Source organism: Xyrauchen texanus, chromosome 23 (genome assembly GCF_025860055.1).
Source record: "Xyrauchen texanus isolate HMW12.3.18 chromosome 23, RBS_HiC_50CHRs, whole genome shotgun sequence".
Taxonomy (NCBI): domain Eukaryota; kingdom Metazoa; phylum Chordata; class Actinopteri; order Cypriniformes; family Catostomidae; genus Xyrauchen; species Xyrauchen texanus.
In genome coordinates, this window is record NC_068298.1 from 28,964,011 (window position 1) to 28,990,264 (window position 26,254).

At 41.0% G+C, this 26,254-nt stretch overlaps 1 protein-coding gene across 3 annotated transcripts in view; it reads left to right on the forward strand.

The window, feature by feature from the left end:
• LOC127617328 (leucine-rich repeat and immunoglobulin-like domain-containing nogo receptor-interacting protein 2) overlaps positions 1 to 24,295 on the forward strand; it is a 417,692-nt gene extending 393,397 nt beyond the window's left edge. For 2 of the 3 annotated variants that reach the window (XM_052089311.1, XM_052089312.1), the window contains one exon: positions 21,461 to 24,295. In XM_052089311.1, coding sequence (XP_051945271.1) covers positions 21,496 to 23,319 — 1,824 coding nt within the window. In that variant the 5' untranslated portion in view covers positions 21,461 to 21,495 and the 3' untranslated portion in view covers positions 23,320 to 24,295. Of the gene's footprint in view, positions 1 to 21,260; positions 21,360 to 21,460 lie in introns of those variants that run through there. The other variant, XM_052089313.1, reaches the window with a different exon arrangement.
• Positions 24,296 to 26,254: the final 1,959 nt, after the last annotated feature.

The following is a 26,254-nucleotide window of genomic DNA, read 5'->3' on the forward strand; positions in this document are numbered from 1 at the left end:
TAGGGGCATGGCCTGGGTGTGATAAGCCAGTGTGATGGCGTCAATAACCCAGTGGGCGAGCCTCTGTTTGGAGACGTCATCCCCCAAAGCAGACAAACCGTGCTCTGTGTGCGGTCCAGGTAAATGCGCAGGGCGCACACTGGACATAGCAACGAAAGGGCTGGGTCTGCCTCCTCCCGGGGCAGCGCTTGCAGGTTCACCACCTGATCTCGGAATGGTGTGGTAGGAACCTTGGGCACATAGCCCGGTCGCGGTCTTAGGATCACAGACGTATCTGCCGGACCGAACTCCAGGCAAGTGTCGCTGACAGAGAACGCTTGCAGGTCCCCGACCCTCTTGATAGAGGCGAAGCGATCAGCAGGGCCGTCTTAAGAGAGAGGGCCCTGAGTCCAATTGATTCAAGCGGCTCGAAGGGGGGTCTCTGGAGTCCTGCCAAGACTACCGAGAGATCCCAGGAGGGAACTAGGCCTGGCCGGGAGGGATTCAACCTCCGGGTGCCTCTCAGGAACAAGAGGATCAGGTCGTGCTTACCCAAAGACTTGCCGTCTACAGGATCGTGGTGGGCGGCAATGGCGGCAACATACACCTTGAGGGTGGACAGGGACAGCCTCCTGTCCAGCCTCTCCTGTAGGAACAGGAGCATTGACCTAATCGCGCATCTCTGCGGGTCTTCAGTTCGGGAAGAACACCAATCTGCGAACAAGCACCACTTTAGGGCGTAAAGGTGCCTGGTAGAAGGGGCTCTGGCTTGGTTAATTGTATTCACAACGGTCGCCGGTAAGCCGGCTAGCTCTTCCGCATCCCGTCCAGGGACCAGACGTGGAGGTTCCAGAGGTCTGGGCGCGGGTACCAGAGCGTGCCCCGTCCCTGAGAGAGGAGGTCCTTTCTCAGGGGAATTCGCCAGGGAGGAGCTGTCGCGAGAAGCCTGAGTTCTGAGAACCAAGTCTGAGTGGGCCAGTAGGGGGCCACTAGCGTGATTTCTCCTCGTCCTCCCTGACCTTGCACAGAACGGTGCAAGAAGGCTCACTGGGGGAAATGCGTACTTGCGCAGCCCCGAGGGCCAGCTGTGTTCCAGCGCGTCTGTCCCGAGGGAGCCTCTGTTAGGAGCCTCTGAGGTGCCGGAGCACCTGGTCTCTGTGTGTGCATAGTAACTCTCGAGAGTGTGCTAGGATAAGCCAGTCGTCGAGGTAGTTGAGAATGCAGATGCCGGCCTTCGTGAAGACGCGAGGGGACAGAGACAGGCCGAAGGGGAGGACTTTGTACTGAAACGCCTGGCCGTCGAACACGAACTGTAAGAAGGGTCGGTGTCGTGGCAGAATTGAGACGTGGAAGTACGCGTCCTTCAGGTCTACCGCTGCGAACCAATCTAGATGCTGAACGCCAGCCAGAATATTTCTCTGCGTGAGCATTTTGAACTGGAATTTTAACAAGGCCCGATTGAAAACTCGCAGGTCCAGGATTGGTCGTAAGCCGCCGCCTTTCTTGGGTACAATGAAGTAAGGGCTGTAGAAACCCTTTCTCATTTCGGTTGGAGGGACGGGCTCTACCGCGCCCTTGGCTAAGAGGGTCGCGATTTCCGTGGGCAGGGAACGGGCATGCTTGCCGTGTACTGCGGAAAAGCGGACGCCCCTGAAGGGGGGCGGGAGCCGGGCAAACTGAATTGCGTAACCGAGTCGAATGGTCCGGTGCAGCCAGCGTGATGCGTTGGGAAGCGAAAACCACGCTTCCCAGCTCTGCGCTAGGGGCACCAAAGGGACGAGTATTTTGGACATACCCGGCGGGGCCTCGCAGCGGGCGGAACAGGTAATGCAGCGTCAGGCGGCTTTGTTGCGGCCTGAGGCTGGGGTGCTGAGAATAGACTCAAAGCACTTACCTTGCTCCGCGCACCCGGCAGGGGGCGGGTTCGTGACTGAGGAGGAGGTCTGCTGGCGTCCTCTGGACTCGTCTGAACCGGCCGGCCGGGGGGCAGTCGTAGGCAGGCGGAAGGCGGGATCGCCGCATCCGGTGTACCGGGACTGTCGTAATCTGAAAGCAGATTGCCGTGAGAACGGCATTTGCGGGCCAGGTGACCCAGAGGCAAAGGAAATAGCTCTTTTATTGAGAATGTGGGTACCACAGCCCCCGTCAGGGATGGGGCAGGGCCCGTAGCGGCAGGTGTGCAGCGGGGCATGATGTGAGAGATGGCCTCCGTCTGCTTCTTCACCGCGGAGAACTGTTGGGCGAAGTCCTCGACGGTGTCGCCGAAAAGGCCAATCTGGGAGACAGGTGCGTCTAGGAAGCGGATCTTGTCGGCCTCACGCATCTCGACCAGATTGAGCCAGAGATGGCGTTCCTGGACCACTAGGGTGGCCATCGCCTGTCCGAGTGCCTGCGCTGTGGCCTTCGTCGCTCTCAGGGCGAGGTTGGTCGCTGAGTGCAGTTCCTGCAGCACATCAGGATCAGGTCCACCCCCGTGCATGTTTCTGAGTGCTTTGGCCTGGTTGACTTGCAGGAGGGCCATCGCATGCAGGGCGGAGGCAGCGCGTCCAGCCGCACTGTAGGCCTTCGCGTTCCCCTAGCGAGGATGTTGTCCTACAGGGCTTGGATGGGAGTACGGGGCGGCCACGCCAGGAGGTAGGGCTACCGGGGCATAGATGGTATGCAACTGCCCTATCGACCTGGGGAATCGCCCCGTATCCGTGGCGCTCTCCGCCGTCGAGGGTGGTGAGAGTGGAGCGGGTGGCACCTAGACGAGCGGAGAGCAGGGCTCTCCACGTAGACGCCAGCTCGTCATGCACCTCCAGGAAAAACGGGACCGGGGGGATGCGTGGCCGCGAATGGCGCGCTGCCCCCAGGAACCAGTCATCCAACCGTTAAGGCTGTGGGGAGGATGGAGGGTTCCAATCCAACCCCACGCTCACGGCGGCCCGGGAAAGCATGTCAGACATCTGAGCGTCGGCCTCAGCTTGGGCCTGCTGGCCCGAAGGCGGCAGTCCAGGGGAGTCCTCGGCATCAGACATCACACTCTCCGATGCAGCGGCGAGCTCATCTGCTTCGGGCTCGGGAGGATAGACAGCCGGGCCGTGAGGCGAGCCGCAATCGCCGCGAGCGTAGACGGGGACCAGCGAGCGTGTCGGGGAACGGGAGGTTCGCGGGGGGCTACCCGGCGAAACTGCACACGCTGCCGCCCCCAAATCGCCCCCAGCACCAACCGCATCATCCTCAAACCCGTGGGAAGAAGGAGCAATGCGGGGTGCAGCTGGGGTGGCTTGCTCTCTGTTGAAAGCAAGCTGCGACCGCAACGTGGTCATGGTCATGTTGCCATCCACAAACGCCGCCTCGGTGTGATCGCGGCCCAAACACACGAGACAGCGCCTGTGGCCATCTGAAGCGGAGAGCACTCTACCGCATCCAGGAACAACACAGGGGCGGAAGGGCATCTTGAAAAAGACGCGTCCTGAAAAGGACGTTCAACGCCGCTGTGTTTTGCTCTTTTAGAGAAATTCACTCTTTTAAGGGAAATAACTCTTTTAATACACAGTATGTGTGTGTGTCTGCGCTGTCGAAGCGCTCAGGGGCAACAATGCACGCCGTGCAAAGTAGGAGAACGCCGCTGTTGTGCGCCGTCAAATACAACAGCATGCAGATCGTCAGAGGAAACAGGAACGTAATAGTGGTGTGTAACTCGCAGCAAACTGCAGACAGACCATCGGCTCCGAAGAAATTTTCTGAATGAACTCCCGTATTTGCGCCGCTTAAATACCCGTATGTCCGGGGGCGGGACATGCAAATACTGGCTGCCAACTCTCATTGGCCTTTTTTCATAGATCAGAGGTGGGTATTGGCGCTCAAGAGAGACCCCTAGTGTCGCTTCTCCGACACAACATGGAGAGAGCGACAGAAGGGGAAACATGTTTTCCTACTATCAGCAAATCCAGCAGAAGTACAAATAATTTTGTGTTTTTTTACATTTACATTTACATTTACATTTATTCATTTGGCAGACGCTTTTATCCAAAGCGATTTACAAAAGAGGAAGAACATCAGCGAATCATCTTAGGGAGACAGTAGTACAAAAAGTGCCATATTACAAAGTTTCACTATCATCATAATAGTATACAAAACAGATTTAAGTGCAACAAGAAATGTAAATATATATATATATATATATATATATATATATATATATATATTTTTTTTTTTGTTTTGTTTTTTTTATTGACCGGTTAAGTGCTTTTGGAAAAGATGTGTTTTTAGCCGTTTTTTGAAGATAGAGAGTGAATTAGCTTCCCGGATTGAGTTGGGAAGGTCATTCCACCACCGTGGTATGATGAAACTGAAAGTCCGGGAAAGTGTTTTGGTGCCTCTTTGTTTTGGTACGACAAGGCGACGTTCCTTAGCCGACCGCAGGCTTCTGGTGGGAACGTAGCTCTGCATAAATGTTTTTAGGTATGCTGGAGCAGACCCAGTGACTGTTTTATATGCCAGCATCAGGGCCTTGAATTTAAAATGGGCATGAACCGGCAGCCAGTGGAGAGAGACAAAGAGTGGTGTAACATGTGTTCTCTTAGGTTCATTAAAGACCAGACGTGCTGCTGCATTCTGGATCATTTGGAGAGGTCTAATAGCACATGCAGGAAGGCCTGCAATGAGAGCGTTACAGCAGTCCAGTCTAGTTATGACAAGGGACTGAACCCTTGTGTGGCATGTACAGAGAGGAAGGGTCTTATCTTCCTGATATTGTAGAGTCTAAATCTACAAGATCTTGCAGTTTTTGAAATGTGGTCTGTGAAATTTAGCTCATCATCAATGGTTACCCCTAGATTTCTGACCGTTTTGGAAGGCGAAACTGTAGTTGGACCCAGCTGCACGGTGATGTTGTGTTCAACAGCCGGGTTGGCTGGAAAGACAAGGAGTTCGGTCTTAGCAGGGTTGAGTTGAAGGTGGTGTTCCTTCATCCAGGCCGAGATGTCTGCCAGACAGGCAGCGATTCGAACGGTCACTGTGGTGTCGTTGGGCTGGAAAGACAAGTAGAGTTGCGTGTCATCAGCGTAGCAGTGGTAAGAGAAACCATGTGACTGGATGATGGGTCCCAGTGATGTTGTGTATATGGAGAAGAGAAGTGGCCCAAGCACTGAACCCTGAGGTACCCCAGTAAGTAACTTGTGTGGCTTGGATACTTCCCCTCTCCATGCTACCTATTTTTTTAATGAGCCGCCACAGCAGGGTGCAGTCAGCGCACCTTAACCCGTTGATACGCAATCCCCCCACACGCAGTAGTCTATTTTTTTAAATGGAGCATAGTTTTATTCATAATAGCAGTGCAGTCAGATTTTGTGTCGTCTTGAAAGGCGGAGCCTTAATTTTACACTGTACTCTTTCAGCGATTTTACAGAGAAAAAAGCTTGTAGGAACCAAATTTTTGTTAGATCATCTTCAAATTTGAAACATAACTTCTTTAGGCATGTGGCTTTGAGAACATTGTATTTCTGGGTTGTCTTGTTACTTTTATTATTGCTTTTTTAGATTATAAAAACATGTTCAGCACAAAATATTTCCATTACTATAAACTTCAGCTTCTCTAACTTAAAAAAATAACAACATATATTAATTCTGAAACTTGGGAAATAATGCCCAAAGTGTCTTCTTTCAAAAGATACTACAACTGTGTCCATACTGCAAATCATTTTCATCTCACAAGCAGTGCAGCCACAGAATGAGAGCTGGTCTGAAGTGCGGATAGACTGGACACTTTACTATCCCATAATGTCTAGGGAGCAGAAGAGATGTCATGTTCAAAATGCTGGATTTAATGAAAACTGTAGAACTGTAAGTGCTATATATAGCAAGTTTTGAGCTTATATGTTGTATAGTTTATTGAGCTTATATGTTGCTTGTTTATCAAAATCAGAGTAGAATATTTTTATGGTTGTTGTAATTGCATCATATATTCGTTGTCACGGGTTAATACCATCTGGGGATGAAGTTTGGTAGGAATCTATTCATACTACTCGCATACATACCTAACGAATGCACAGTTGTACCAGCCAAGAAGTGTCATTCATCGAATACAGTACATACTGTGACAGTACGTGATTTCAGATGCAGGGCTAGTCTATGTGAAGACACTTTTGCTTCCTGTACTTCCTGTGTTGCTTTCTGTGTCTTGAAGATACCACAACTCAAAGAGCACTAAGAAAGCAAAAATGTTCACAAGAGACCCTCCACCCTAAACTGTCCCAGCAAAATGCATTTAAAAACAGGGATGAAGGAATGGCATGGCTCATGTGTTGGTGGACCAGAATAGGCTGTGTCAGGCTTTCAAGTGAGTGACTATTACCTTTAAAAGCCAGTTCAAGTCAATAGTATATTGCATGCTCTTGCTCTCTCTCTTACTCTCACTCACTCACGCTCTCTTTCACTCCCTCCCCCCAACTCAGCTGCTGTTCTGTTTTATCCATTTTTAACAGCATCATCCTCTGAAGAATAAGTGTGATTCCCTATGGTAAGAAATAGTTTGCCAAGAACATAAATGTAAATAAGTTCAATGGTCTCACCACTTCAAATTAGATATACGTCCCACATAGATGCTGAAATCATTCTTAGCTGTGGTAAGAGAAAAAATCTTGTTTTTGCGGATTTCTAGTGTTGTGTAATGAAACACAACCAAGGAATCCTGTTTGTGTTTCATATTTTACAACTGCATTTTTACTTGTGGCCAGAACAAACCTGTTTTTGGTTGAACATTGTAACCTAAATTCCTGGCACAAGTGCTGCATTGGCATTTCACTGTAGATGCTAGAAATGTCCCGCCCCCTTACTGAAACTCATAGATAACTGGTTAGCTAACATCCCATCTTGGCTGAAATGAACATTCTGGTTGGTTGCTCAACTGAATCGGACTGTCTATTTTGCCCATGCCTTCAGTTTAGCGCTCCCACCTCTCACTGCTCCGTGAAAGTTTAGAGAGATTCTCTTTACACTTTTTAAAATTCAAATTCAAATAATCACAATTCACTCAATGTTACTACAGCATCACCTCAGTAGATTGAAAAAGGATGGGTCAAAAAGATTCCTCATTGTTCTCCTGGCCATATGTATCATTGCTCATTTTAGGTTTGCATACACAAAATCATTAGAAAGATAGGTGGGCATGTGGCATATGTTTGCGTCTACACTGGACTACACAACTGCAATCACAGAAACATTTTTAAATCAGCAGTACAATCTGACAACAAGGGTATCATAAATTGTGCTTCTTTAGTTCAGATCATACAAAAAAATATTCAGGCTGGATCAGCTAATGCTCATCCGCATCCTCGGGTTGACTGACAGCCGATGTTTGTATCTTAAAGGTGATTGGCTCTTTTACCTGTAAGGCGGGACTTTGTTTTCTACATCCGTTGGCTGTTGGGTGTTCCAATTTCTCCAATTAATTCTAATACTAGTGGTCTGTCTCTGCTAAACTGTCTCTGGCTTGACTGTATGTTAGCTTAGAATGCTAATCATTTAGCTAATCGCTAACAATATTTTTTTTGCCATTTGTTAATTTGGTTATATCACTTTATATGTAATATATAGTTGAAATTACATAAATTGGTGAGGGAAATACTGCAGTAATCATAAAGTGATATTGTAGATTTTCCAGTCTGGCACTGAAAAATTTTGTAAAAAAGGATCTTGTTACCTTAGTCCTAGGTAATTAAAAAATTACTTTTTTTAAGAAACATACCTGCATGCTTGAAATTATAACTTCACCAAGTTAACGTCATTTTACTGAGGAATAAGGCATCAATTGCTGTAAAAATTTTAAATGATTGCCTGCTGGCTTCACTAAACCAAATAGAAAGCGAGTGAGGAGAAATAACATATGGGTTTCACTGTACCTCTTGGCTGTACCCTTAACAAAAGGTTATCTGTGAGGGAACAAGATAACAAGATAGGTGGCTTTCTCTATCTATTGCGTTATCACTTATTAATGCAGGCTTATTCCTCCTGATGAGCTCTGTGGGAAGTTTATGGTTGGTTGCTGTATAATTAGTGGGGTTTTCAGATTCTGCCTTTGATTCTTGTAGTCAGAGATGTTGATCCAGCCTCACTTCCTCTGCGGGGGATGGCCGATTGTGCTGCTGCAGCAATTGGAGCCACACACATGGGGTGGAGAAAACTGTAAATTGCTCTTCAGGGCTTTTTTGTTACCCACCATGAAAATCACCTCTCAGAACAGATAAATAAATCAAACTCCTGGTGAGAGACTATTCTTGTGAAGCACAATCGTCAGAAAATAAAACAATGCACCATTTCATAAATTCTAATCAATTGAATAGAAAACAAATAGATTAAGCAAACATATAAAAACTTACTTAAAATGATTACTGTACTGACATGTGTTTCCTTTAAAAAAAATGCATTAATACAAATATATTTGTTGACACATTTTTATGCATTGAAGCACCTGTTAAAGTAAGCAGCTGTAAATAAAAAAAATCCTCCACGTGCAGCAATGACAGCTTTGCAGATCCTTGGCATTATAGCTGTCAGTTTGTCCAGATACTCAGGTGACATTTCACTCCACACTTCCTGAAGCACTTGTCATCGATGTGGCTGTCTTGTCGGGCACTTCTCACGCACCTTACAGTCTAGCTGATCCCACAAATGCTCAATGGGGTTAAGATTCATAACACTCTTTTCTAATTATCTATTGTCCAATATCTGTTTCTTTGCCCAATCTACCCTTTTGTTTTAGATTTCTGTTTCAAAAGTGAAACAGTGATTTCTGTTTGCAATTCTTCCCATAAGGTCTTGTCTTTACTGATGTACATGAAACTGGTGTTGAGTGGGTAGAATTCAATGAAGCTGTCAGCTGAAGACATGTGAGTTGTCTTTCTCAAACTAGAGACTCTGATGTACTTATCCTCCTGTTTAGTTGAACATCTGTACTTCCACATATCTATATGTTCTTGTTAAAGCCAGTTGTCCTTTGTCTTTGAAGAGTGCAGTGTACACCTGTGTATGAAATCTTCAGTTTTTTGGCAATTTCAAGCATTGTAAAGCCATCATTCCTCAAAACAATGATTGACTGATGAGTTTCTAGAGAAAGCTGTTTCTTTTTTTGCCATTTTTTACCTAATATTGACCTTAAGACATGCCAGTCTATTGCACACTGTGGCAACTCAAAAACAAACACAGATAATGTTAAGCTTCATTTAACAAACCAAATAGCTTTCAGCTGTGTTTGATATAATGGCAAGTGATTTTCTAGTACCAAATTAGCAATTTAGAGGAGTTAAAGTTGGAGTGATGGCTGCTGGAAATGGGGCCTGTCAAGATTTGATCAAAAATTACTTTTTCCAAATAGTGATGGTGCAGTTTTTTACATCAGTAATGTCCTGACTATACATTATGATCAGCTGAATGCCACTTTGGTGAATTAAAGTAACAATTTCCTCCCGAAACAGCAAAATCTGTACAATATTCCAAACATTTGGCCACCAGTGTAGAAATCAATGTGCTTCACAATATATATACACTCACCTAAAGGATTATTAGGAACACCTGTTCAATTTCTCATTAATGCAATTATCTAATCAACCAATCACATGGCAGTTGCTTCAATGCATTTAGGGGTGTGGTCTTGGTCAAGACAATCTCCTGAACTCCAAACTGAATGTCAGAATGGGAAAGAAAGGTGATTTAAGCAATTTTGAGCGTGGCATGGTTGTTGGTGCCAGACGGGCCGGTCTGAGTATTTCACAATCTGCTCAGTTACTGGGATTTTCACGCACAACCATTTCTAGAGTTTACAAAGAATGGTGTGAAAATGGAACAACATCCAGTATGCGGCAGTCCTGTGGGCGAAAATGCCTTGTTGATGCTAGAGGTCAGAGGAGAATGGGCCGACTGATTCAAGCTGATAGAAGAGCAACTTTGCCTGAAATAACCACTCGTTACAACCGAGGTATGCAGCAAAGCATTTGTGAAGCCACAACACGCACAACCTTGAGGCGGATGGGCTACAACAGCAGAAGACCCCACCGGGTACCACTCATCTCCACTACAAATAGGAAAAAGAGGCTACAATTTGCAAGAGCTCACCAAAATTGGACAGTTGAAGACTGGAAAAATGTTGCCTGGTCTGATGAGTCTCGATTTCTGTTGAGACATTCAGACGGTAGAGTCAGAATTTGGCGTAAACAGAATGAGAACATGGATCCATCATGCCTTGTTACCACTGTGTAGGCTGGTGGTGGTGGTGTAATGGTGTGGGGGATGTTTTCTTGGCACACTTTAGGCCCCTTAGTGCCAATTGAGCATCGTTTAAATGCCACAGCCTACCTGAGCATTGTTTCTGACCATGTCCATCCCTTTATGGCCACCATGTACCCATCCCTCTGATGGCTACTTCCAGCAGGATAATGCACCATGTCACAAAGCTCGAATCATTTCAAATTGGTTTCTTGAACATGACAATGAGTTCACTGTACTAAAATGGCCCCCACAGTCACCAGATCTCAACCCAATAGAGCATCTTTGGGATGTGGTGGAACGGGAGCTTCATGCCCTGGATGTGCATCCCACAAATCTCCATCAACTGCAAGATGCTATCCTATCAATATGGGCCAACATTTCTAAAGAATTCTTTCAGCACCTTGTTGAATCAATGCCACGTAAAATTAAGGCAGTTCTGAAGGCGAAAGGGGTCAAACACAGTATTAGTATGGTGTTCCTAATAATCCTTTAGGTGAGTGTATATATATATATATATATATATATATATATATATATATATATATATATACAGTGAGGAAAATAAGTATTTGAATACCCTGCTATTTTGCAAGTTCTCCCACTTAGAAATCATGGAGGGGTCTGAAATTGTCATCGTAGGTGCATGTCCACTGTGAGAGACATAATCTAAAAAAAAATCCAGAAATCACAATGTATGATTTTTTAACTATTTATTTGTATGATACAGCTGCAAATAAGTATTTGAACACCTGAGAAAATCAATGTTAATATTTGGTACAGTAGCCTTTGTTTGCAATTACAGAGGTCAAACGTTTCCTGTAGTTTTTCGCCAGGTTTGCACACACTGCAGGAGGGATTTTGGCCCACTCCTCCACACAGATCTTCTCTAGATCAGTCAGGTTTCTGGGCTGTCGCTGAGAAACACGGAGTTTGAGCTCCCTCCAAAGATTCTCTATTGGGTTTAGGTCTGGAGACTGGCTAGGCCACGCCAGAACCTTGATATGCTTCTTACAGAGCCACTCCTTGGTTATCCTGGCTGTGTGCTTTGGGTCATTGTCATGTTGGAAGACCCAGCCTTGACCCATCTTCAATGCTCTAACTGAGGGAAGGAGGTTGTTCCCCAAAATCTCGCAATACATGGCCCCGGTCATCCTCTCCTTAATACAGTGCAGTCGCCCTGTCCCATGTGCAGAAAAACACCCCCAAAGCATGATGCTACCACCCCCATGCTTCACAGTAGGGATGGTGTTCTTGGGATGGTACTCATCATTCTTCTACCTCCAAACACGGTTAGTGGAATTATGACCAAAAAGTTCTATTTTGGTCTCATCTGACCACATGACTTTCTCCCATGACTCCTCTGGATCATCCAAATGGTCATTGGCAAACTTAAGACGGGCCTTGACGTGTGCTGGTTTAACCTGTTAACCTGCACCCCCACTCAGGGGCTCACAGCTGAAAATGACATACCTGAATTAAAATAAATATAGCTCCTGAGAACAGTATATCACAGGCACAATTAAGGTCTCTTTGGAAAGAAGACACTTGGCACTCTACTAACAATCAATCAGAGTTGATAATGCTCAAACAAATAAAAAATTATAAAAGTTGAAGTGCCTCATAAATAATGTGAACTTCAAAAAATGTTTTATTATTTCATGTATAAATATATAAAAATAGACCTGGAGGAATCCAATTAGGTAAATAATTGAAAGCCACAAGTCTCATCAGTTTATATTTCAAATTTGAGGAAGATATAATGAAAAATGGGGTTCCTGCAAGCTTTTTTCCAAGACTATGTCAGTTCCCTTTCTACCTCCCCTGCCTGAGGCACATCCCCAGAAATGACATCCCCAAACTAAAATAATTGTAGTTACTGAACAATTTGCTCTACATGCACAATTTAGACATATTTAAAAAGAAGACACTTTGGAGTTTATTACCCAAATGTAAAAGTTGAAAAAACTTACACAGACAAAAATTTATAGAATTTAAAGTGTCTTGAAGATAATTTGTACTGCAAGTAACATTTCATTATTTTATGAAAAAATAAATGAAAACAAACCTGGAGGAATCCAGTTAGGTAATTGATTGAAAGCCACAAGTCTCATCAGTTTATATTTCACATTTGAGGAAGATATTATGAAAAATGAGATTTCTGCAATATTTTTTCCAAGACTATGTCCAGGTACCAAGAAGCCTCCTTGGATACCTCAAAAAGCAACCTAATGACCAAATGTTATGAAGGGTACTGCAAGCTATTTTAGTAATCATATACACTGTTCCATGCTTTTTCAATTATAAAATAATCCACACAACCATAAGACTTTATATAAGTGATTTATTTGCACAACAGAACAATAAAAATATAAGTAAAATATTATGAAATATTTAAAAAAATAAATGTATAAAAAATAACTGAATTTCTTTGCAACAGAAAAGGCAAAGAAAAAAAATTCAAAAATGCTGTTGTCTCTGGCAAAATGCTAAGTCCTGTTTAGTCAGTGCTGGTCATGCCAAACGTCCTCGTCAGTTGAACAGTTCCACTTTTCTTTAGGGGTGCTTGGGGACACAGCGGGTATGGACTTGGTTTTTCTGCTGCTCTTTTTGCCTCTCCCTTTTACTGGTCGATTCAGGTCTAAAACAGCAAGTGCAGATCTTGAAGAATTTGAGAGCTTGCATCTCTTTTCTACTGGTTGGCTGGTGCTTGGATGCCACTCTTCATCTGAAGATTCAACTTGATGGCTGTTGCATGGGAAAGAATAGAAAGATAATTAGCACCGCATGTCAAGTAAATAATTCTGTATAGTTTTTATGTGGCTGGCCATTCAATCAACAATCAAACTGATGGGCAGTCGTTTAGACAGCATGGCCAGTGATACAGACAGCATTCGTATGGATGGTCAGACATAGAACCAACAATCACACTGATGGCCAGCCATCAGACAGGCCATTTGTTTTATAAGGTAAATGCACTGTGGTCTGAAAAGATGATGCTACTTTATTTCTATTTATTTCTATTTGTATATATTGGACAATTGTAAAGTTGTTTAGTTATTTCTGTAATTTTTCCTAGCACAAACACACTATATATATATATATATATATAGTGTGTGTGTGCTAGGAAAAAATACAGAAAAAATGTCAAGTCTATTTATATTTATACTGTATAGGACAATTGTACAGGTGTTTAGTTGTTTCTGTTTTTTTTCCTAGCACACATACATTATATAGATATATAGTGTGTGTGTGCTAGGACAAAATGACAGAAACAACTAAACAACTGTACAATTATCCAATAAATACAAATATAAATAGATACATAAATAAATACATATAAAGTAGCATTATCTTTTCAGACCACAATGCATTTACCTCATAAATCAAATGGGAAAACACACACACACACACACACACACACACACACACACACACACACACACACACACACTCACACTCACACTCACACTCTCTCTCTCTCTATCTCTCTCTCTCACACACACACACACACACACACACACACACTCACGTATAATGTGTGCATGTTACATAGCAACTCACCGATGTAAAATTGGACCATCTTTTCCATCCTCAAGCATATCACCCTCGGCGCTGTCTTCACTCTCCTCAATTTCGTCATCGCTGCTTCGAGTGATCTCAAATAAAACATCTTCAGCAGAAAAAAAACTTCTTTTGACGATCCATTTGATGAGATAATCCGTCCAGTAAGTAAGACGCGAAAACAGATGTTTTCCGTCTTTTTACTATGGCTTGTTTGTTGTCAAATGAAGGGGGTGTGGTCACAGCCTACGTCGCAGGTTAGCTCCTCAATAGAGAGTGGCTGATTCAAATAAATAAAAAAACATCTTGTTCGCGAGGAATTTAATCTACCCGGTTATCGTTGGAATCGTGCACTGCTTGGCTACATTTTCTATCAGTCATATAATTTCAATTCTTTCATTGGCTTTCGTTGTAAAGACAAAATAATAGGATCAGCGTATCGTCAAAAAAACTGACCGCAGTGTTTGGATATTTTGACCTATATATTGCCTATCTTTGTATTTGTGTGTGTGTGTGCGGTCTTAATTTGTTCATTACACTCTAAGCAACACACACATATAACGTTCGGCTACCGGGAGTCTGTTTTTATGCATAATTTTATTGCATAACCGACAAGTATGATACTTCACCCTGAAGAAACTCGATGTAAACAAAGGAACAACCATCGATGTTACAACGTTATTGTTTCTTTGGACTAAAAATGCTCTATGGGATGTTATTCAGTGGACTCTCACCTTTCCATTCAATCTGGAACTTTTAGCAGTGGATGCGTGTGTGGCTCGTTATTACGACACTACTGGTATGTACTCTGTTTTTGATTACGTGTGTTTTGATCTGTACTGCTTACATAAATGCAAGAAATACATTCGTTATAAGCTTTTCATCGAAAAACAGAGCTCTATCATCGATGCTTGAGGCTTACACCTTTAAAATTATATATAGTTTGCCAAGATTAATGATGTTCTTTCACGTTAAATCTATTCATAAACATGAAACTAGTGGGGGAAAAAAACTCTTCAGTGCGCTGGCGCACTGGCAAAGGTTAACAGGTTAAGCAGGGGAACCTTCCGTGCCATGCATGATTTCAAACCATGACGTCTTAGTGTATTACCAACAGTAACCTTGGAAACGGTGGTCCCAGCTCTTTTCAGGTCATTGACCAGCTCCTCCCGTGTAGTTCTGGGCTGATTTCTCACCTTTCTTAGGATCATTGAGACCCCACGAGGTGAGATCTTGCATGGAGCCCCAGTCCGAGGGAGATTGACAGTCATGTTTAGCTTCTTCCATTTTCTAATGATTGCTCCAACAGTGGACCTTTTTTCACCAAGCTGCTTGGCAATTTCCCGTAGCCCTTTCCAGCCTTGTGGAGGTGTGCAATTTTGTCTCTAGTGTCTTTGGACAGCTCTTTGGTCTTGGCCATGTTAGTAGTTGGATTCTTACTGATTGTATGGGGTGGACAGGTGTCTTTATGCACCTAATGACCTCAAACAGGTGCATCTAATTTAGGATAATAAATGGAGTGGAGGTGGACATTTTAAAGGCAGACTAACAGGTCTTTGAGGGTCAGAATTCTAGCTGATAGACAGGTGTTCAAATACTTATTTGCAGCTGTATCATACAAATAAATAGTTAAAAAATCATACATTGTGATTTCTGGATTTTTTTTTTTAGATTATGTCTCTCACAGTGGACATGCACCTACGATGACAATTTCAGACCCCTCCATGATTTCTAAGTGGGAGAACTTGCAAAATAGCAGGGTGTTCAAATACTTATTTTCCTCACTGTATATATATATATATATATATATATATATATATATATATATATATATATATGTTTTTTTTCATAGGCCCACTGTAAATTTCTGTCCATGATCCACTGCACCTGTTCAGGAGTTTCTCAAAAGCTAACATCACTGAATCACCTATACCGATGTACATGAGTCTGATAACTAGCTAACAGATGTGACGTCACAGTATGCCTATAATGCAGATCCTCTGCATCTAACAATTCTAACCCAAGAAGATAAGAAAGTGTATTTGGCAATTCAAAAAATAATAATAATAATAATATTGAACCCTCCCTAAAGGCAAGCTGCTTTCTTATGGGAGAGAAACTATTGAAGCATTCCTCCTTGAATCCTCATTATCATTGGCTCTGTTTATCACACTACCACACTTAAACATTAAGGGCTAAATATGCACTCTTCCTCTGCTTTAACCTGGGAGTTAATTACATCTTTCCTTCAGGGTAGCATCGTTACAAGATATGAGAATCAATCAAATAAAGCAATAATTTAATAACATTAACAATTATCCTGATGTGAATGTTGAGCCTAAAGGAGGGATGGGGCTGGTGGATTAAGACATCCATGCCAATGCTAATAGATACATGTAAAAATATACATATTTTAAACCTCCCCATTACAAGATCATAAGCAAGTTATGTCCACGTTCATGTAGCTCCACCAAATATTAGAGTAAATGTATAGTACAGCAAACAAGCTATACCATAATGTGAAAGCTATCACCAGTTTGGAAATAAAGTGATTATCTCACTTCTTAAATCAACACAGTATTAGTTATAAACATGAAACTTCTGAGAAAAACAACAAAAGTGTGAAAAGCTACTAACCACTTGCTATTTTTAGGTTCTACCACTAACAAAGTTGTTTGTGTGAGAAAGTTGTTTCTCTAAAGTGTCACGGCCAGCTGAGGCAGGTGTGTATGTGTGTGTGTGTTTGTGTGCGAGTGTGGGCCGGTTTGGGTGGTTTACGAGGACATTTGTATGCTATTATGTTTATTATGCTATAAATATGGTTTATGAGGACATAAAAATTATGCTAAATTATGTTGTTTTTTTTTTGTCAAAATGTAAAAATGCTGATTTTTTTTTGAGGGTTAGGGGATAGAATCTATAGTTTGTACAGTATAAAAATCATTATGTCTATGAATAGTCCTCATAGCCGCAGCAACACACTGTGTGTGTGTGTGTGTGCGTGTCAGAAAAAAACAACAAAAGAAAATAACCATGGAACCCTCACTTTTAATAGCATCACACATTGACACTATATATATAATTGTATTTTTAGCGACAGTGTTCACAACAGTCTAACAGTTGTAAAAATTGTTATAAAAAATAATGGTCATTGCTATGGTCATGCATTCCATTTTTAAATGTAAATATTGTGACTCTGTGGTGCTATTGAGAAACATAGACTGACATAACAACATTTACCAATGGCATGAGTTTGAGGTGGGGCTATCTGTTTTTTGTTTGTTTGTTTTTTTAACCAGTGGCAGGCATGGGGAGTATCCATGAAAACTGTTTGAAAACACTCATCATTTCTGCAATTCCGATGGTGCCACCAGTGGCGCAGAAATTACACATATGTGAAGTAAACAAAATATTTCCACAACTTCCACAGAGCTCTAAGAGGGTGTGTAAGGCCATCACAGGTGGTCCACATCAGAAGCACCAAGAAGATAGTTTCAGACTTGAGATAGCACAGCCTGGCTTAAAAATGGCTTTTGTTGCTCGACTGCACAGGAGTCCAGTTTGTTATCTAAAGCCCAAAACTGCCAGGGCAAAAGACTGGAAAATGGTAGAGAGCCTATGTAAGAGTATTAGACTCAGTTCTAGTCTGGTTGACAGAGCCTGAGAGGACCATTCACACGCCTAGGTCTGAGCATTAGACAAAATAAATGTGCCAGGTGTTTAAAGAGTATCTCTCTTTTTAAAGACATGCATCATGAAATATTGTAGATCTGTGGAGGAACATAACAAGTTGTTTATGTAATGATCCAGCTAAGTTTTAATTATTAGTTAATTAGTTCATATTAATAAGCAAAATAGCACCCTACTTTAAAGTCAACATAAAATAAAAACTATGTTTGACCCTACTCAAATTTGTAAAGAAATAGTTATACAGTATAAATGATTTTCATGATCAACTTTTTTGTTGGCGATGTAAAATTACACAACATTGTGAATGCTGTGATGATTAAAATTTGAAGTTTTATTTGACCATGAAGTTCCTAAAGACATTGAATTAGATTTGTTTTGTGATTCTGTATTGTCTTGGGACTTTCAATTATTAATTTGAGTGTTAATTTTATTAGAGGTATATTTTAATAGCATCTCAAAATTGGATCTGTGGTGCATTTTCATGTATTAAAAATATTATAGTAATATTAATATAATTATATTTATCTACTTCACCATTCACCATTTATTATTATATTGGTGCATAAACTGTAATGGCAATGTTTGTAATTCTTCCTTGTATTCATTTAGTAAAACACAGTGTGAAATACATGTTTTGGTTATTTATACATTTCTAATGTGTTTTCATATAATGTATTTGACAACATTTGTCATTTGGTCAAAATTATTGGTTATCTGACTGAAACAAATCACCCTCTAGGCCATTTCAGACCAAATATATAAAAATCATATTATCAAACGGTTGAAAATATCAAGATTTTTTAGCTATATCATCAATCCTACTTTGTATTCATTATTCTAGTCTAAATATTATTTCTCAATTTTTTTCCAGTTCTATTTAGTTTCAGGGAATGATTGGCAACATTAATAAAGGCAGCAGTAAACAGTATACAGAATACATTATTTGTGATGATTAGCATATATTTTGGTCAGTGAACACAGACAATCAATCTGAACAAGACCCAGATGTAAAATGCTTTTTGTTGTTGTTTAATTTGTTTTGTTTTTTGGCTATTTTTATTTTATTTTTTATATATATTATTTATTCTTTTGGTCTGTTTCACTCACCATTCTCAGGGTAGAGGGGACATTTTGTCAATGTTTACCCCCTGCATGCATCTCCTGTCTGTCTCAATCAACACCCCCTCCCAATTAATCCATTACTTGCGAGAGAAGACTACTTGCTTACGACACGTTGTGGCTGCAAATTTCAAACATAATATTCTCTCTGTGAATCCGTCGCATTTATTGTTGTTTATTGAAAGAGCCTTTAGGTCTTTTAAAATACGACCAAGCTGTGTTTGTGCCTGCAGGGTTTCTGTGACTCTTTCTGTTTAAATTTAGTGCGGCCCATGACACACCAGATGAGACGCTGTGTCTGTGCACTTTTCACAACCTGTTTCACAAGCTTGCACAAGCTTCTGCTTCACCAACACACACCCACACACAAACACACACCGTCCTCATATTTGGGCTTAATATGCATTTTTACATTTCAACTCAAGTATCATATACAGAAACAAAAACATTCATTGTGTGAATGGGTAGATGGTGCATAACATGCCCATAACTTTATTCTAATCAACATCAACATTTTAGGTTAAAATGTATATGACTATATAAGCCAATGTGTATAGGATGTCTTAAGACCTGTATCTGACCTGTATAATTTTTCTGTACCTCTTAAATTAAATTTGTAAAATGTCACCATTTTAATAATTGTTTTGCCTTTACTAGTTCAATGGTCCTGCAGTGTGACAGAGAGTTTTTTATATTTGCAGTTATTCCAAAAGTCTCTCAATGAATATGAGGTCATATAAGATGCATGCATAATAATTATACAAGAATTGGCCAAAAAAAAAAGCTATTTAAACAAGTTTTCAATGAATATATAGCATGTCACGCTGCAGGACATGCTAACTTTCCAAAATAATTTCATGTCAGCTTCTTGAATATTACAGAACTACACTTCATTACACATTCATAACCCAAATTGTAATTGCTGCACTGAGATTTTTATTGTAATATAAATAAATGTAAGCAGCTTATTGTCTTAATTTATTGTATTTTGATGGCACATATACATATTTCCAGTGCACAGGTTACAATTGAACAGGAGAAATTTTGCTATTTTGCAACTAGCTCTCATAAAGTATTACAATTATTTTATTGTAAATTTTTATAATGCCTAAAATTACAAACGTGCACTCTTATAGTCAATAGATCTCCTTTGAACGTATTCATCAATAATGTCCCTGTCCATGGTACTGAACCACCCAATTATGCAAAACTGCCCTCTAGAGGTCAAACCGTGACACAAGCTTCTCATGATTTACAAGGTCTAACAAGATGCAGTGATGTGCAGAATTATGATAATAACACTACTGTTTTAGTGTGTCTTTCTTTAAAAACAAAAAAGTTGTTCTTCTGGAACAACCTTCAAACAGTCCTCTCACGCTCAAAGTTGCTGAGTATTCTCATCCCAAAATAACATCCCCAAACAAGAGACCAGTAATCACATTGCCAGCTGCTTTTCTAAAGTCAAGACTTTTACAAAAGACATGTGAATCATTTATTAGACACTGAAAGCACCATAATTCAACATCAAGACTAAGAGCAGGCAAAATTCCTTATGCCACAGCAGTGTTTCACAGTTATGTACATATTATGGTGTTATTAAATATGCAGCTAGCATCTTTCTTAAAGTTGGGAACACAAACAATATGTATATTTACAAATAGATTCTGAATTTGAAAGTGTTGATGTCACACTTTTAGTTCCTAGAGTAATTGATCTGATTTAAACATATGTTTTGACTCTTTGCAGAAGGCTTATTAAGATAAATGTTTCAAAAGCAGCAAATGTGTTTATATTAACCTCTGCGGTCTCATTTACCTGTCTTTTCTGCCTTTGTAATAATCAATGTAATTATGTTTCTAATGTCTGCACCAGTGGATTGTGCCCTCCAACTATTTTTATATTTTGGATTTGCATCAGGGCTCAGTTTTACTTCCTTGAAATCATTGGTTACCTTGTTTTCCTTGTTTATGCGTGTGTGTGCTGTATCTTTTCTTACGTAGATTGTGTAAGTAAAAGTAAAACAAAACCTTTTTTAAGTTCAAGGCTGAATCAGATAATAGAGAACAAACAAAATCTTTCAAACGCCAAAAGAAGTTTGACTGCTTCTTACTTTGAAATTAAGAACATATTATTTAAGCTAATGAAGTACATTTTGCTGTCTATGGTCTTTGTTCTCTGTGTAATTCTGTATGAATGTTTATTGTAGTTTCACTTAATTAAGTATTATGGAGCAAATGCTTTAAATCTTTATAATATAATACTGCAATTGTTTATCAATAAGCAGAGAATCTGTGAAGATGAATTTCATGGCATTTAAACAGTATTGCAAACCATCAATCACTTGAAAAGGAAGCTTTTGAAAAGACAGCTACACAGAAATGTGACAGTGAGACAGTCCAAATCTTCCAAAGTACTGAACCAACTGAAGAAGAAAAACAGCAGGACACCCACAGGGCTGTGAATTCATGCGCAAACAATAAAGAATCAATCCATGCACATATAAGCCCACAAGCAACAACTGAGGCAGTGCTCATTCATATTTGCATGGCTACACCAATCTTAGTTCTTCTTGGACAGTACAAATGCAAATTAAGTCATTCATTGGATGGAATACTCTACTGTTCTTTTAGAATCTGTCTTATAGATTTAGTGCTATATATGGGATGGTAACCAGTATCTGTAAATCTTTTTTGATTAAGTAACCAATTTAACTAGTTTTGCCATTTGGAATTTTTTTATAGAGATGTTAACTGAATATTAAGGTACAGTTAATTTTGTATGGCTTCTGAAACAGACTGCAACATACACCAAGATATCATAATTTTTCACATATACTAACAATTCCGTTTTCTCTCTCTTTCAGAGACATGACAGTATGGTGACTGTTTGAGTCGAGTCATGCTGCACACAGCCGTGTCTTGCTGGCAGCCTTTGCTGGGGCTGGCCTTAGTGGCTGTGTTCGTGGGCTCCAGTTTGGGCTGCCCCTCTCGCTGTGAGTGCTCTGCCCAGAGCCGTTCCGTCATCTGCCACCGCAAGCGCTACACCGCCATCCCTGATGGAATACCCATCGAGACACGAATCCTCGATCTCAGCAAGAATCGCATCCAGGCTGTCAACCCTGATGAATTTGCTGCCTACCCACACATAGAAGAACTGGACCTGAGTGGGAACATCATTTCCTATGTAGAGTCTGGGGCGTTCAACTCTCTCTACAGCCTCCAATCACTTAGCTTAAAGAGCAACCGTATCAAGCTCCTCTCACTAGGTGTTTTCTCCGGCCTCTCCAACCTGACCACACTGGATATCAGTAACAACAAAGTTGTTATTCTGGTGGACTATATGTTCCAGGACCTGCGCAACCTCAGGTCACTGGAGGTTGGAGACAATGAGCTGGTTTACATCTCTCATCGTGCTTTCAGTGGATTATTATCACTGGAGAGCTTGACGCTGGAGCGCTGTAACTTGACGGTGGTACCCACAGATGGTCTATCGCATATGCACAACCTGGTGAGTCTGCACATGCGCTACCTCAGTATCAGCATGCTCCAACCCTACTCCTTCAAGAAGCTATTTCACCTCCGTCACCTTGAGATCGACAACTGGCCATCGCTCAATGTGTTTCCCGCTAACTCCCTGCACGGCCTCAACCTAACCACACTTTCAGTGACCAACACAAACCTTTCCACTTTCCCCTACCAGGCTCTTCGCCACCTGCCTTACCTCACGCATCTTAACCTCTCCTACAACTGCATACGGACAGTGGAGGGTGGCTTGCTTCAGGAACTTGTGCGATTGCGAGAGCTGAGGTTGGCCGGAGCTCAATTGGTGTCCATTGAACCCTATGCTTTCCAGGGCATCCGTTGGCTCCGCTTGCTAAATGTCTCCTACAACCGCCTTGATACCCTGGAGAGGGGAGTGTTCCACGCCCCTGAGGCCCTGGAGGTGCTGTTAATCAATGACAACCCTCTGGTGTGCGACTGTCGTCTCATGTGGTTGCTGCAAAGGCGTCATTCCATTTCATTTGGCGATATCCAGCCTGAGTGCGGCACACCGGAGGGCATCCATGGACGCCCTTTCAAGGAGTTCAAAGAGACCCTGCTTTCCTACTATGTGACCTGCACCAAGCCGAAGATACGAGAAAATCGGACACAGATGGTGTCAGTTGAGGAGGGACAGTCAGCTCAGTTGTACTGCAGTGCAGAGGGAACCCCGCGACCCACCATTTCCTGGGTCACACCACGTCGGCGACACCTGACCAACAGGAGCCACGGCAGGGTGACTGTCCACATCAATGGCTCTTTGGATATCAAGGCGGCTGAAGTTCAGGATGATGGTGTTTATATGTGCGTGGCCTCTAACACAGCAGGCAATGACACACTTATGGTATCACTGGCAGTGAAAAGTCTGGGCTCGCTGTATGCCAACAGGACCCAGCATTACACAGATATGAGCAATGCCACAGCCAACGGTACCAGCCTTCCCAATGTGACCTTTGGCCTGGACCTAAAGACTATCTTAGTTTCTACAGCTATGGGCTGTTTCACATTCCTAGGAGTGGTTCTCTTCTGCTTTCTGCTCTTGTTTGTGTGGAGTCGAGGAAAAGGCAAACATAAAAACAATATTGATATTGAGTATGTGCCACGCTCAAAGTCCAACGGGACCTCCGCTGAGGAGGCAGAACAAGGTGCTGGGCCACGGCGCTTTAACATGAAAATGATTTAAGACATTTAAAGTTATATCAGTGGGAATTTATGAAGATCTTTAATTAAAAAATGGGACCTGGGACAGGACTCCTTCAAATCAATGCCAGGAAACTTAACAGCCCCTAAGATTCCATTCAGGTTTTGGCTCAGCTTGGACTTCAGTGGAGTCACAAAGGGGATAATATGTGTCAATATTGAACCATTTTTTATTTGTATGAAACCTTCTGAGTAAGAGGGGATGTTCACCAACACTCATCAATTGTGTACAGAACAAATTTGTAAAATTCAAGTATTATTTGCAGAGGCGCACACGTGATTTCTCACTGCAACCAATGGATGATCAGGAATCTGTTCTCTCATTCATTCTCCTGCATATATGTACGTAATGCCTAGTTATGTATGTGTATGTTTACATGTATAAACACTTTTTTTTTGCATTTACAAAATGCAATGACCGCCAAAATTCACATTTCCAATGATTTGAAGGAAACATTACCAAGCCATCTTATTGCTTCTCAAACTGATTGAGGTTGGAGGACAAAGGGCTTTAGTGGGAAGGAAATGTTATATGAAGAATGTGTGTGCCGTTTGTCTACCCCAAGTAATTCTCCTTATCTGAAGAATATTATATTTGTTTATAATCTGGGGAAAAAGAAGAGAGATTATATATTATAAAAAGGCCTTTAACTTCAAACTCAATTATAAGTGAACATTGTTTAAATACAAGCATTTTTATATGATTTTGTTGTAAGTATTAACATTAACAATTTCAAAAATGCACCCTGTTTTGGTTGTGCTCTTGTCCATTCTGTGACTTTAACACCTTACCTGGGATAAAATACAAAATGTCTCCGTTTACATTCAAGTCACCATTATTATTATTTTTATTTTTCCTTCCCTAGTAAGAGAATCTGACTTTGTTGTGGTAGTTTCTCATTTTGTTGTTGAATCATTTAGATTGTAAACAGTTCAAAAGTAAAAGAAAAAATACATGTATGTGGAATAAAGAATATTGATTTGTATTCTGATGTTGCATTTACATTCAGACTTACATTTAATATCATTAAATATTGTTAAATGCAGTTATCGGAGGTATGGTACATTTCATATAATTTAAAAGACAGTATAAATACATGTAATTTAAATAGTTTACACAAACATCTGCTTTCCAAAAAACACTGTGCAATTTAAGCTTGAACCAGGGGAACCAGTTAAATCAGAGGGAATATATGTGAAGACCAAACGCTGTTGAACTAAGACACTTTGAATGCTTTATGTTGTGCACATCAGGCTGCACATTATTTTAAAAAAGATCTCTAGAGAAACTGTTAACATTGTGACATTGGGGAAATGAGTAGACAAGATACATTAATCATGCTACATCAATCCTACATCCATCATGCCAAAGAACAATGCAGGCATGAAAAGCACAGCGGATGACATCACTAATTATACACAGTGAAAAGGGAGATGTTAATATTGCTTCCGTGTTCCTTAATTTTCTAAGGCAATTATCTCTGCTATCCAAATCATTTTAAAGCTCAACACTGTTACTGTTTGTCAACTATTAACTTAGTTTCTCTGTTAATTGTTAGCTATATCTTTTGTTATTTCTCTGGAATTCAAGGAGAAACATCTGAGATAAAGTCGCAAATTAAATGCTACAGTAAATAATTTATAAATAAAAATAACTGGGTACAGAACATCTGGGTACTGATATAACTGATGAATACATAGTTAATTTATAGACTTAACTTTTGATACTGAAAAAAAAAAGTTTGAATTAAGATATGAGTGGGGCAACTTGATGGTCCTAGGTTTCCTGTGGCATGTGCTGACAATATAACAAATATCAGCTATACTCCAACAGCAGGCACATAGAATAATACAGATGGGATGCATTCATCGACTTTTCACTGGGACTTCCTTGTAAAACACAAGCCAATAATGTTTAACAACACATTTTATTACAATTTTGTTTTAGAGTTCAATATGAGTTAGACATGTAGTTGTGAAGTTGAGAAACGACTTTGTATGGACTTATTAGGTCATGGATGATTAATGAAGTTGTGTCTGTGTGTGTTTTTGTGAGTGTGTTTTGTGGAGTAGTTCTTCTAATCCCCTTGAGCTGAAAATGGCAGCATCTAACCCATTAACCGTAGTCAACCTAATTTTCGTTTTCCTGCAGTAGTGTGACAGTCCTCCTTACTGTCCAGAGGGACTGCAATAATACAGAGTGAAAAGGGCCAGTGAAACAGTTTACGTTTTTGCATAGGGTCCCTTGAGCCTGACTGAGATTAGAGAAATTAGAATATTCCTAATCTTGGCCAGTAACCCCATAGTGTCTTCTGGGAAATCAATACAGTCACAACACAATGTTAGGCCAGGGTCTCTGAAATTAGGTCTTTGTTGGTAGCAGTGGGAATTCTGCTTTAATTGGAAGCATAGCTTTGTGGTATGTGCACAGCTCTATGAACTCAGTTTCAAGCAAACAAGATGACCACTTGTCCTGGAAACTTAATCTCCATTTATTTGAGGTAACTCATGACTTTCTATAAAGAAAGACAATGATAAGGAAAATGAACAAACAAATGTGCTTAGATTGGTCAGGGAAAAATTTGATAAATGTTTACATTCATATTGAAATATATAATTTTTCATGCACAAATTGGTATATGTGAAAATATGAGAACAGTTGGAGATATTGTTGAGATCTGTTTAGAACATTTTAGAAAAGATATGTTTTCTCAGGAGAAATTCTGAGATGCAGGAGAATTAAGGAAAAGTCTCTTTCATCTTGCATTTAATATAATTGCTGTAAAGGAGAAATAAATTATACCACATTCACACACAGAATAATTTGAGCATGATCAGGTGCAAAAAAAACAACCCAGAAATGTATATACTTTTGGTTTTAATGATGCGGGTACGCCACAACATTAAAACACCTTTCT